A 14920-nucleotide genomic window follows, 5' to 3' on the forward strand; every position below is an offset into this window, starting at 1 on the left:
TTATGTCTGCAGGAGGTGTCTTTGTTGATGAATTTTATCAGATTGCATGGATCGGTTGGAGCAGCATTTAGAGGCAATAAGGAATTTGCAAGAGCTGGGGGTGTGATGGATGGTAGTCATAGAAAGGGAGAAAAGCCAAAGATATAGACGGGTAGTTGCGTGAACTCAAGGAAAGGTAGGAGGGGTAAGTAGGTAGTACAGGAGTCTTCTGTGGTTAGCCCCATCTCAAACGAGTATGCTGTTTTTGAAAATGTAAGAGGTGATGGACTCTCAGGGGAATATAGCATGAGCAGACATGTTTCTGGTACTGAGAACGGCTCTAATGTAATGACAAGTATGTGGGTTCCAAGTGATTGATTTTGATATGGGCCTTTCTAATCAGAGGCACAGACAGATGTTTCTGCACCCGCAGGGAAAAATCAGAATGGTGTGTTGCCTCCCTGGTGCCAGAATCAAGGATATCTCAGAGAGGGTGTCGAATGTTCTCAGAGGGGAAGGCAAGGACTGACGAAGGACAATCAGCATGGCTTTGTGTATGGGAAATCATATCTCACAAACTTGGTTGAGCTTTTTGAAAAAGTAACAAAGAGGATTGATGAGGGCAGAGCATTGAGTGTGATCTACATTGACTTCAGTAAAGCATTTCACTGGATTCCTCATGGTAGACTAGTGAGCAAACTTAGATCTCATGGAATACAGTGATAACTAGCCATTTGGATACAGACTAACTGGTTAGCAAGGTTAGGTCTCACGGAATACAGGGAGAACTAGCCATTTGGATACAGAACTGGCTCAAAGGTAGAAGCTCAAAGGTGGCGGTGGAGGGTTGTTTTTCAAACTGGAGGCCTGTGACCAGTGGAGTGCCACAAGGATCGGTGCTGTGTTCGCTATTTTTCATCATTTATAGAAATGATTTGGATGTGAACACAGGAGGTATAGTTAGCAAGTTTGCAGGTGACACCAAAATTGGAGGTGTAGTGGACAGTGAAGAAGTTTAACTCAGATTACAATGGGATCTTGATCAGATGGGCCAATGGACTGAAGAGTTGCAGGTGGAGTTTAATTTAGTTAAATATGAGGTGCTGCATTTTGAAAAAGCAAATGAGAACAGGACTTAAACACTTCTAATGGTAAGGTCCTAGGGAATGTTGCTGAACAAAGGTACCTTGGAATGCAGGTTTAGAGCTCCTTTTTAGTGGAGTTGCACGTAGATAGGATAGTGAAGAAAGTGTTTGTATGCTTTCCTTTATTAATCAGAGCATTGAGTATAGGAGTTGGGAAGTCATGTTGAGTCCGTACAAGACATTGGTTAGGCCACATTTGGCACACTGCGTGCAATCCTGGTCTCCTTCCTATTGGAAAGGTGTCGTGAAACTTGAAAGGGTTCAGAAAAGATTGACAAGGATGTTGCCCGGCTTGGAGGATTTGAGCTACAGGGAGAGTTTGAATAGGCTGGGGCTGTTTACCCTGGAGCATCAGAGGCTGAGGGGTGACTTTATAGAGGTTTATAAAATCATGCGGGGTACGGATAGGATAAACAGACAAAGTCTTTTTCCTGCGGTTGGGGTATTCCAGAACGGCAGGGCATAGATTTAGGGTGAGAGGGGAAAAATTTAAAAGGGACCTCAGATGCAAATGTTTCCCGCAGAGGGTGGTGCGTGTATGAAATGAACTGCAGAGGAAGTGGTGGAGACTGGTACAATTACAGCATTTGAAAGACATCTGGATAGCATATGAATAGGAAGTGTTTAAAGGAATATGGACCAAGTGCTGTTAAATTGAATTAGATTAGATTAGGATATCTGGTCAGCATGGGTGAGTTGGACCCAAGGTTCTGTTTCTGTGCTATACATCTGTACGACTCCATGTGGGGCAATCTGGAATGTGAGGTCAGAAATTTAGGATGAGGTGTAGCAGATTTAAAAACAGGTATGAAAAGAAACTGCTGCTCCAAAAGGGTCACAAATCTGTGGAATACACTATCCTATAGCTTGATCATTGAGTAAATTTACAGAGAAGATAGAAAATTTTTAATTAGTAACAGGTTGAAGGATTATGGGGAGCAGGCAGAAACATGGAGCTGAGGCTGGGATTAGCATAGCAGGCTTGAGGGGCTGAATTGTCTATTCCTGCTCAGAATTCTTACGTTTGTACATAAAGTTGATATTAAGAATAGTTAAGACCAGAAATAGCAATCAAAATAAATTTTAGTTTCAAATACATTTCAGTCAAGCCAAGAAGCAATCATTTCTTGGAGTGCAGTTTCGGTTTAAAATCCAAACTGTGTAATTTGACTGTATTCCAGAAGTGATCTGTGAAAAAGAAATGAACAGTCACTGATAGCTAGGATCTGGAAGATTTGGACACACTAAGTAGCTAAGTAAAATCATGGATCAGTCTTATCATTGGGAGGATACCATTCACCTGAATCTTTTATATCAAATAATAGACTGGAAACATTTATTTCTTGCTTGTCTTTATTTGTGCCTATGTCTTCAGGATTGGAAAGAATACAAGGTCACTGTTACTCCACTGATAATTTCTCACTTACTCTTCATTGAAGTTGGCAAATTCCAGAATCAGTAATACTTAAGATAATTTTTTTCTTACTTTCCAAACAACTTTACCACTCGAATCAGGAATCAGTGTTCATAAATAAGAGATCACCAATTAAAAAAAGGGAAGAGGCAAGATTTTTTTGTACAGTGAGTTATGATTCTTTGAAACTCTCTTTCTGAAAAGGTCGTGGAATTAGAGTCTTTAGATATTTTTAAGGCAGTCATGCCTAGATTCTTGTTAAGCAAGGAGGTGAAAGGTTATTAGGTTTAGGTGGGGGTTTGTGGTTGTAGTTACAATCAAATCAGCCATGATCTTATTTAAAAGGGGAGCAAGCTTGAGGGGCTGAATGACCAATTTCTACCCAGAGAGTCATACAGCATGGAAACTCACCTTTCGATCCAACCAGTCCATGCCACCATAACCCCAAACTAAACTCACTCCTCCTGCATGCATTTGGCCCAAACCCTTCCAAACATTTCTGATTCATATACTTATCTAAATGTCTTTTAAACATTGTAACTGTATTTGCATCCACTGCTTCCTCTGGAAGTTCATTTCACACACAAACCCTCTTCGTGTAAAAATATTACCCCTGATATCTTTGTAAAATCTTTCTCCTCTCACTTTAAAAATATGCGCCCATTCTTGAAATCTGACATTGTAGGAAAGACACTTGCCATTCACCTTATCAATGCCCCTCATTATTTTATAAACCCTATAAGGTCACTTGTCAACCTCCTACGATCCAATGAAAAACGTCCCAGCCTATAGAGTCTGTCCTTCGATCTCAAACCTTCCATTTCTGGCAACATCATGTTAATTCTCTTCTGAACCCTCTCCAGCTTAATAATATCCTTCTTATAACAGGGTGACCAGAGCTGGACTCAGTAACTCCAGAAGAGGCATTGCCAACATCCTATACTCCTTGTGCATATGTTGCAAATTCTTTGGTCATATTGCTTCTGGAAAATCCGTCTAAAACTAAGAAGGATTGTAATGAATTAGTTGTCATTCTCACCTTTAGTATTCTGTTTCACAAGTTGGACTGCAGTGTAATGGATTAATGGTTATGGTAATGAAATAGTGCTGTGTATCATGATATAATAATGACATCAGCAGTTGAGGTGCAAGCATCTGAGAAGTGGGGGGAGTATTCTGCACAAGACACTGCAAGTATAGAATGTACTGTGATGTTAAAAAAGGAATTTTGAATACAACATTAGACCTCAGTTGGTCACAGACAGAAAGAAGCCATCTCAATCCAGAACAGACCACAAGTTACCTGAAATAGTATTCAAATGGAACCAAACTACTCACCAGATCACCTTCTGAGAGGACTGAAATTCGCCAACATTTTCTCAGCTTTCATAATGGGTTTCAATGCCACCTAGTTCCACATATTACTTTATTGAAAATAATTTATCGGAAACTGGCGTATTCAGGTCTCTGATTGTGAAATCACCACATTAGTTTGTTCGAGTAAAAGAGAATTAGAAAAGGTCCAAGATTAGGCCATACAGACGATTAGGTCCGTTCTCCCATTGGATAAGATCATAGCTGAACTTATTTTTATATATATATGTAAGTATCATTGGTTGAACAAACTAATCAGAACAACAGAAGAAAGGCTGAGATTAGTATTCATGATATGGACATGCCGGCGTTTGACGGGGTGTACAAAGTTAAAAATCACACAACACCAGGTTATAGTCCAACAGGTTTAATTGGAAGCACTAGCTTTTGGAGCGCCGCTCCTCAACCACCTGATGAAGGAGCGGCACTCCGATAGCTAGTGCTTCCAATTAAACCTGTTGGACTATAACCTGGTGTTGTGTGATTTTTAACTGAGATTAGTATGTTTATCGCAGGTCACTTCAAGCTACAAATACTATGATTTCCAATACTATTTTAGATATTTAACTGACCATGTTTTAAATTATATTAAAGTAGGGAGGTGTTCATAAAGGAATTCAGTTGAAAGTACTTTTACTGTCCTTTTTATTTTAGGTGTGACCTGTAGAACAGGTAATGATCAAAATGTGGACTTTATTGGATGCTTGAAGTGGGCAAGACCAATGCCTGCACTTGTGCAGAAATGTCGCATTCCTTGCCATGATGATTGCATGTTCACAAACTGGAACAAGTTTACACCCTGTGGAGGAGGCTGTGGATCAACGCATAGTCGGAGAAGATCGCTGATAGGTAAATATTGGGCATTGACAATTGTAAAAGGCTTGACATATTACATCAAATATAATCACAGTGAATGAGCAAGTTTCCCATTTCTTATCATTAAATTGATTTTTTTGTTTTTACTAGTCATATTTTTGGAAGCTCCGTTACACTCTCAAACAATGATTAATTGTCATGTCTTATAGCATTAATTTGATCTCTCACACTACTGTGTAAAAGCATACTTAACAGAACAGAACTCATTAGTTTTTGTTTTAGTTTTCCAAAGACTGTAATTTATTGCCAGCCTTCAGAAAGTAGCAATCACAACATGTTTTTAATCATGGGAATTATGAAAAATTTTTAAACATGGTTACTTGCCATAGAGTAAATTCACGTTTATGTTTTAAAATTGCACACTTTAAAGTGTTGAGTGGCATTTAAATAATAGATTCTGTTTTAACAATCTCATCAGATTAATAATTGGTTGTTTTACTATTATTATCTTAGGTGATGTCATTTATGGAGGAGTCAGGCTTAAATCACACTTAAAGAAAAGATAAAATAGAATAAATCATTACATCTATCACAATGACGCAAAGTAAAAATACAATCTCATCTATACCAACATCACTGCTTTTTAGCACTGAAATACCAGGGATAAATCTCTTCTGTAACACATCTATAGATTTACTTAACAATTTCTTTCAATTCCTGATCATGACAGTTTGAAGTGACAATGTCTTTCTTTACATTTGACACAGCCAAGCTTAGATTTTCTCAGTTTTGAATAACACATAAGGGTTCTAACCAAACACTTCTGGTCTGGAAATTTCAAAGTAAATCTTTACCCTGAGGCAGCACACACCCTAACTGTTCTGAATTATTGCCTCTTTTTGGAGGAACCTCACTTTTTTTCATCTAATCCCAACTAGGATATCTGTGAACTGAAAGCAAATGATTTCCAAGCTATAGGTTTCCCCTAGTCTCTACCTGTTTCTAGCTGCCAACAAGATCTGTCAATTTCTGTTTAGAAAGTTAGTTTTTGTGAAAAATCATATGTCTAATATATTCAATGCCGTCTTCCAGTCTTGCAATTGGACATGAATCAATTTTCATCACATGTTGTCTTTGTAATAATACAGAATCACTGTGAGCCATCTGTTTCTGGCACGATCATGTCCTGTGAGCTTCATATTCTATGACTCAGTTTGAGAATTTCATTGTCCATCATGACCTTAATCTTCTCCCTCTCTAAAATAATCTTTTAGATTGAGTCTGTACAGATATTGTTTTATTTGGTCATAAATCTCCTACATTAGCATCATTAACAGTGACAAACTTTTCCTATGGCCGAGGCAAACAAATCAATTTATGATTCTGCAATTACCTCTTTATAGTGTTACTCACTATATAGTATTCTGTAAGGTAACATGTCATGTTATCTCACATATTAAGCACCTTAATGTTTTCCAGTCTGAGCAGTTCTGATGGGATGCATGTACCTGAATCATGCTGGGGCAAGAATAATGACAAATTGAATAACTAGGGTTCTGGAGAGGGCTTTAAATAAAAAGTTGGTAGTGCAGGGAGGAGGGGCGGGGGAAGAGGTGGGGGGAGGAACTGGTATTCAGTTGCTTGAAAAACTGTGGAAAAAGTTTATGGCTGTGGATGGAGAGGGCTCATCAAGGGTTATTACAGTTTTCAGAATGAATTATATGGAGGAGAGTATGGAAAGGAGAAAGTGAGGTCTGCAGACGCTGGAGATCAAAGCTGAAACTTTATTGCTGGAACAGCACAGCAGGTCAGACAGCATCTATATAGATTATAGATGCTGTCTGACCTGCTGTGCTGTTCCAGCAATAAAGAGAGTATGGAAAGGCTTAGGAACTGAACTTCAGGCATAGCAGATAAGGGAACAATTATGGGAAGGGAGGCAGCCAATGCAGGACTGAGGGTGTTGTGTTTAAATGCACAGATAGGTAACTGAGCTTGTAGTACAAATTGAAATTGGCAGGTATGATGTTGTAGGTATCACAGAGATGTAGGTGCAAGGGGATCAGGGCTGAAAATAAGTATCCAAGAATATGTATCCTATGGAAAGAACAGGCAGATGGGCAGAGGGGACAGGGTTGCCTTGTTAATAAGAAATGAAATTAAATCAATATGAAAAAGTGCAATAGAATCAAAAGGCATGTACAGGCCTCCTAGAAGTAGTCAGGATATGGTGAAGAAAATAAATCAGGAGATAGGAAAGGTAAGTAAGAAAAACACTATTATAATAATCATGGGGACTTGCAAGTAGACTGGGTAAATCAGGTTGGTAGTGGATTTCAAGGAAAACAAATTCATGGAATGTCTACAAGATGGCTTTTGGAGCAGTGTGTGGTAGAGCCCACGGGAGAACAATTATTCTGGATTTGGTGATGTTTACTGAGGCAGATTTGATTGGCAAGCGAAAGGGTGCAGTGGCCATAATTAGATTAGATTACTTACAGTGTGGAAACAGACCCTTCGGTCCAACAAGTCCACACCGACCCGCCGAAGCGCAACCCACCCATACCCCTACATTTACCCCTTTAACCTAACACTACGGGCAATTTAGCATGGCCAATTCACCTGACCCGCACATCTTTGGATTGTGGGAGGAAACCGGAGCACCCGGAGGAAACCCACGCAGACACGGGGAGAATGTGCAAACTCCACACAGTCAGTCGCCTGAGTCGGGAATTGAACCCGGGTCTCTGGCGCTGTGAGGCAGCAGTGCTAACCACTGTGCCACCGTGCCACCGTGATAGTATGATAGTATTCACTGTGGAATTTGAAAGGGTTAAGCTGGAATCAGATGGAATGGTATTATGATTGAGTAAAGGTAACTATGAAGATGTGAGGGAGGACCTGGTCAGAGTTGATTAGAATGGAAGCCTAGCAAGGAAGACTGTGGAGCACCAATGACAGGAGTTTCTGAGGGTAATTCGGGAGGCATAGCAGAAATTTATCCCAAGGAAGAAGAAGGGGCAGACAAGGCAACTGACGAGGGAAGTCAGGGACAGCATAAATGCAAATTAGGAAGTGTAAATGTGGTGAAGGTGGGTGGGAAGCCAGGTATTTAGAAGCCTCTAAATGCCAGCAGAAGATAACTAAAAAAAGCAATTAGGCTAGAGACAATGAAATATGAGAGTAAGCTAGCTAGTAATAGGAAGGATTGTGGAGATTTTTTAGGTATATAAAATGTAAGAGAGAGACAAAAGTGGACATTGGTCCAGTGGAAAATGAATCTGAATCTGAATCAAATTTTATTGTCATGGGTACTCAAGTACAGGGGTACAGAACTACAGTGAAAAGTGTACACTGTCACCATTCCTGGTGCCAACTGGTACAAAATCTTAGGTACAAAGTAGAAAGATTAGGAAATAAAGTTAAAAATTCAACATAAAAATCCTTCTTAGTATAAAATTGAAAAATAAAGAAATGAACTTAAGACCTTGTCATATTGAACTTTTAAGTGCTGAGCCATGGTGATCTTGCACTCCCCACAAGTGCTCAATCTCCTCCATGCTTAAAGCCACCACAGACGTTGGGAGGCCTTGGGCTTGCTCTCCTATGCATTGGACTCACTCTCTCCCTCTTCTCCATGGTCTCTCACTGTCTCCTGCACTTCATCGCAATGGGCTCACTCTCTTGCTCTCCCCCATGCTGGGCTGGATCTCCACTTGCTACACACCACCGCCGGCAAGTAACTTTGCCTCAGGTGTGCTGGACACCTTGAATCTGACAATCTCTCCACAAAATGTAAATAGATTGAAGTAAGAAAAAAGGTGTGAAAGAAGAAATAAAGTAAAAGTAGATGGAGCAGGTGAACTCTGGGCAGGAACATGATTGCTGTGCTGCTACTGCCGCCATCTTGGAAATGAAACTGGGGAACAAAGAAATGGTGAAACATCTGAATAGGTACTTTGCATCAGTTTCACAGTGGAAGACCCTAGCAGCATCCAGAACTTTAAGAGAGTTGGGGTGGCAGAAGTGAATGTTGTGGCCATCACTGTAGAGAAGGTGCTGGGAAGCCTACCAAAGATCTTCTGGCTCCTGCGTCTGACAGCTGCAGGTTAATCAAAGGTCAGCAATTCTCTAGGGCTGGCAGTGCCACTTGAAGTAGATGTAGCTGCTGGTACTGCAGCTGGCTGAAGTACCAGACCATTACTGGGGAAAAGGCAGGTGAGAGGCTTACTGGCGCCAGTCAGAGATTGCCAAGGTAGTGAAATTGTCAGTTTAAAGGGCATACAGGAGTTATGGTGGGACAGCCCTGTGGCAGTCATTGCTGCCAGCAGATCCTTGGTAGGCTTTCCAGCACCTTCTCTACAGTGATGGCCACAACACTCAATGACTGCCACAGGGCTGTCCTACCATAATTCAGCTAACTGCAGTACCAGCAACTGCGTCTACTTCAAGTGGCACTCCCAGCTCTAGAGAATTTCTGACCTTTGATTAACCTGCAGCTGTCAGATGCAGGAAAGTGCTCCCAGGTCATGACCAGAGCTTATCTCTGACCAAGTAAGTGATTGAATGACAATAGCAACATTGGGGAACCCAGAATGAACAAGGCATACTTGCCACAGACTCTCCAGCCAGTCTCAGACACACCACCATAACCACTGGATTCCATCTTTGGTTTTCCAGGGAGGTAACTGTCCAGGCAGGTAATTTTGGTCTGCCTTATTTACCACCTTTTTCATGGTATCTGGAGTGTGGATGGCCTTCCTGTATCATAGTGATTCAAACAGCAATCATGTTTCAGACTGTGAGTTGCAAGTTGCAATGTTTGGAATTATTTCTTTATGTAGAGGTTATTCAATAAATAGAGTTGGGTGAGTAAATGGCTGATTGAAGTCAGAATACTGAGTCTATTTTAGAAACAACTTGAGTGTACAGCTAAAACAAATTCAAAAGCAAATTATTCCAATGGTGAGGACTACGAAAGAGTGCGGAAGAACATAAATTGGGTAGCAGGAGAGAGATAGATAGCAGGTTGGACAAATACAGCTCAAAATTAAAGAAAAATGAATCACTCTATTTTAAGTCAAAGAAATATGTATTGAGAGAAAGAAGAAAGAGAAAAGCTCATCTGATAAAGATTTACTCAGAGTGGACAAGTATAGGAATTGTCATGTTTAGACACTCTGTGTGTGGTTCATTGTTTTTGTAAGCAGTGTCATAGACAATAGAATCTATGAGATAATATTGAATTAGTAAAAGACACCGGTTTTGCCATTTTTGTAGGATTACTTGCATCTCATAATACATAATAAGCAAAAGTAATGAAACGTGCAGTATAAATTCATATCATGTTCTTTGGATGACAGTCAGGCTTGAGAGTTTATTGCTGTATTGGAGCTGAGAAGGTTGAGGAGCCACGTGGACAAGATGTTATGATTTGAATTATTTTATTTCCATTATTTAATAAAACATAATGAGTGGGTAAGAAAATAAATGTTCACAGCAAGACTGAAAGGGGAGTCAAATTATTTAATAGTATTATGTGTAAAACACAGAATTATTTCCAAAAAAAATCAGCTACTCAAGCTAAGCCCAAAAATGTTTGTAAAAATGAATTATATAGTTGTTTAAAAATAAGCAATTTGAGCTTTGGAATTGAACAAGACTATAAAGTTAGACTAGTCATCCCATATCGTACACAATGTAGTAATAGTCTAATGTCATGTCATAACTAATCCTGTTACACATTAGAAAGAGGTGACAGGAATTCATCATGGGCTTGATCGAGGTCTGAGCAATGATGTGCATTTGCCCATAAATTTTCCATGGGTTTTTACATTACACATTGCTGTCAGTCAATCAGCCAAAAAGCTTTGTACCTTTCATGGGAGATCTTCTTCCTGTATAATTAAGCCAAGCAACTCTGCATTTCCTTAGCAAATCAGATTGAAAGATTAGTGACAAGCAGCATAAAGTTGGAAGTAGGAAGTACCTGTTTAACAACCTTGCAATAAAGGCCAAATGCAATTTGCCTTTGTAATTGCTTGCTGTACCTGCATGTTAATTGATCATATTAAAGTGTGTCTGAACATTGCATTTAGAAGTTTCATGCCTTTTAAAACACATTCAGTTTTGCTATTTTTACTACCATAACGAATATCTGCACAATTCCATACGTTATCGTCCACCTGTCAACTTTTTGCCTGCTCATTTAATCTCTATGTCCTTTTGCAGCCTCTTCATGTCCGCCTTACAGTTTACATTCTCACCTAATCTCAGTCCCTTCATCATATAGATTACAAATATCTGAGGTCCAGTACTGATCCTATGGCACACCAATACATTCAGATTGCCAATATGAAAATATCTGGTTTATCCCTTACTTCCTTTTTTCTTTTTGTGAACCAATCTTTTATACTTTGTCAATTTATCAAATGTCATTTTAAAAACTATGTATGTAGCATTAGGTCGCTCCCTTCTCTTTTTCTGGCTGACCTCAACAGTTTTCAGAAAGTCTGAAATAAATATGCCATATGTGATTTAGCTTTTATAACTTTTAGCTTGAGAATCATTCCTTCCAATTTGGTTGAGCCACTTCACATGACCATTGATGTACTCTTTTTGTCCCCAGAGCCTATGATTATTGAGGTGGCCGCTCTTGCTGTGCTGCATTCTCCCCATAATGAAGTCTGAAAGACCATGATTCATCTTGGCACTCTCTTTGAGACCTTTCAGTCCTCTCACATATTAACCAGTTCCAACACTAATATCTACAGTTTCCTCCTGTGACTGACAATTCTCATGTCCTCTAAGTAGAAAAAAGATAAATTCCCAGCCTAAAGCAGCTCCAGCCTTGATATCTGACTTAGGCCCATTCTATGGACAGACTTTACAGCAGGTCTTTACCGACTTGTAGTACTACCTTCAAACTGAGCAATAAGGCAAGACCCAGGCTATTTTATTTGACATACCAAATGACAGAATTCTGATCCTTGATCTACAGTTGCATGGATTTCCAGGCTTGTGGTGGGCCAACTGCTTGACTAACTGTTGCCAAATCCCCTCCACCCTGGACTAGAAATCTCCCAGCTTCTGGACTGACTGTGACACTATCCTCTGATTCACTGGAGTGTACCCTCCAGCCATTAAGTATGTCTTAATCTTTCCATTCACACATTGCTGTGCTTTCCAAGCACATACACTATGTTTGTCACATGGACTTTTGGGACATGCACTGCCTCTGACATAGCACTGTGTCACCCAGCAAGTTACCTTTCTCATTCTCTACAGGTACCAGCGTCTATGCTTCCTTTTGAGCTAAAGAGTCACCTGTGAAACAAAAACTGCTGGCCCCTGTCCCATATTTCTGTTTCTGTGCATGGAAGTGCAACCTGTGAAGCTGATAGTGATGCAATAAGATTGTCCAGTTATGTGGAGTGATGGTCCAGGGATACGTCCCGTCTTAGTCAACATGCAGTTGTGGAAGTTTAAGCAAAAGTGAAGAGAAGGAACATTACAAAGTATTGGTGGAAAATCGAGTACTCATCCAAACTAGTAACAAAGGACCAAAGTCTCCAAGTGCTTGTTTGGCTGATGCAATTGAATTTCTGAAACACTAAGTATCTCATTTGAACAGAAATTAATTGGGAAAGCAAAATTAATTCCAATAATTTGGGTAATTAATGGGATGCAAATTCTGGTATTTTGATTTCTCACCATAAGTTGGTGTCCATATGATCTGCAATCTTGTGAATGTTTATTTCAATGAGGGGAATCAGATTTTTTGACACTTGTTTGATTCACTCATTGCGCATGCAATTGTTCTTTCCACCTCAGAGTGGAAAATCCTCCCCAAGTTGTTAGGTCACGATAAATTTGCTTTGTTCAACTCTTGTGCAGTAAAAGTGTTTTGTTTAAAATGCCAAACATTGTGTTATAAGTCTTTCAATTAATAACTGAGTTTGAATGTCACCTAGAAGTTAATGGTCTATACTGAGATTAAAGGAAAATAAACTGTCAAATAATGTAAGAGGCAAACAAAAGGTCATTTATCAGTTTTGAGGTTTGAGGTTACCCCTCCCACCTGCAGAATTGATGATTGATTTTGATGAGAGTTAAGGACAGAATAAAAAAGAATTGTTTAAATATTTTGCACAAATCGTTCCAAACACCTATCATATAACATGAGGAAAATGAAGAATTGTGGAATAAATAAAGAATGTAATTTTTTTCTTCTGTTCAATTAGGAAAAAACAAGAAGAAAGAGAAGTGCCTCAAGGAGTCACTAGTTGAGACCAGGTCTTGTCCATGTGACAAATATTTCAGCCAGCCACAAGGGAATTGGTCAGATTGCATTCTTCCTGAAAACAAGGTGACACTGCAACTTGGCATGAAGGTACAAGGAGATGTCAAAGACTGTGGGAAGGGTGTGCATTATCGAGCCATAGCCTGCTATGACCAAGATAAGAAGTTGGTGAACCCTTGGCTTTGTAGCAATTCTGGTATGTCACAGTTGTTATAAATCTGATTAAAATTTCAGTGGTGTGGCATTATTTTATTTCTGCAAGTAATAATTTGAGAAATATTGCAATTTATTTACTTTATTTTGCAATGTAAAATTTAATTGCTCTGTGCATCAAGGAAAAGGCTTTGAGGGCAAAAGAAACAAACATTTCTTTTCCTCTCCTGCAACAGAGTATCAATAGCAAGTATTTCCAGAAAAACAAACAGAAAGTGCTGGAGAAACTCCGCAGGTTAAGGATAGGGACATGATGTAACGACAAACACTTCTTTGACATCCTCTCCACAAGAACACACTATACATATAGCAGAAAGATCACAAGCATGTTTTTCAATTTCTCAACATTCTACCATCCAGTAAGTGTTAACTTTGATATTCTAATCCTGACAGAAGGTGCATCCCAAAAAGGCCTTGGAACAAGTTAACTACAGAATGATAAGCATAATTCATTTAGTTCTAAGGTTCTTTTGTCAATTCAGGCTAACTATTCCAACATTGCAAAACTCAACCTAGTTTTTTAGTTTTCAGATACAACAGTTGCACATGTATCTGTTCAGGAGGAACTTCATTGTCCCTATCGATTGCAAACTGTTAGAAATGGTCTGTTGAAAACCTCTACACCCCCATGACTACAACATCAATGTGTGATTATTCCAGGGTATGATTTAGAAGTGCAATAAAATCAAGGATCCCACTGGCCAACTCCAATGCTCTTAGTTAACTTTCAAATTCTACGACAAGATATTCTTGAAAGATATGGGTGGACATTATCGAATCTAAACTGAAAGATAGTCTTAACATCGATTTCATACATTTTGGTCACAGTAAAACAAATGAGCAGATTCAGCAAACTGTGTTAGATGATGACCAACTCCAATGAAGGTCATTGTCAAAGAGTGTTTTGAATATATCCAATAAGTCAGAGAAAGTATATTCCTGTCAGGGTGAAAGGGAAGGCTGGTAACTATAGGGAATGCTAGATGACTAAAGAAATTGAAGGTTTGGTTAAGAAAAAGAAGGAAGCATATGTCAGGTACAGACAGGATAGATTGAGTGAATCCTTAGAAGAGTATAAAGAAAGTAGGAGTATACTTAAGAGGGAAATCAGGAGGGCAAAACGGGGACATGAGATAGCTTTGGCAAATAGAATTAAGGAGAATCCAAAGGGGTTTTACAAATATATTAAGGACAAAAGGGTAACTAGGGAGAGAATAGGGCCGCTCAAAGATCAGCAAGGCGGCCTTTGTGTGGAGCCACAGGTGACTGGAGAGATACTAAACAAATAATTTGCATCAATATTTTCTGTGGAAAAGGACATGGAAGATATAGACTGTGGGGAAATAGATGGTGACATCTTGCAAAATGTCCAGATTACAGAGGAGGAAGTGCTGGATGTCTTCAAATGATTAAAGGGGATAAATCACCAGGACCCGATCAGGTGGACCCAAGAACTCTGTGGGAAGCTAGAGAAGTGATTGCTGGGCCTCTTGCTGAGATATTTGTATCATCGATAGTCACAGGTGAGGTGCCGGAAGACTGGAGGTTGGCAAAAGTTGTGCCACTGTTTAAGAAGGGTGGTAAGGACAGGCCAGGGAACCTGACCTCGGTGGTGGGCAAGTTGTTGGAGGGAATCCTGAGGGACAGGATGTACATGTATTTGGAAAGGCAAGGACT

The 14920-nt window shown here is 39.6% G+C and overlaps 1 protein-coding gene across 1 annotated transcript in view; it reads left to right on the plus strand.

Moving 5' to 3' along the window:
- The window catches only part of thsd7ba (thrombospondin, type I, domain containing 7Ba), a 901507-nt gene that overhangs the window by 594338 nt on the left and 292249 nt on the right, over nt 1-14920 (plus strand). The window contains exons 15-16 of the mRNA XM_043694069.1: nt 4567-4761; nt 12972-13226. Of these exons, the coding sequence (XP_043550004.1) occupies nt 4567-4761; nt 12972-13226 (450 nt within the window). The remainder of the gene's footprint in view (nt 1-4566; nt 4762-12971; nt 13227-14920) is intronic.

The sequence above is a fragment of the Chiloscyllium plagiosum genome, chromosome 7 (assembly GCF_004010195.1).
Source record: "Chiloscyllium plagiosum isolate BGI_BamShark_2017 chromosome 7, ASM401019v2, whole genome shotgun sequence".
NCBI lineage: Eukaryota > Metazoa > Chordata > Chondrichthyes > Orectolobiformes > Hemiscylliidae > Chiloscyllium > Chiloscyllium plagiosum.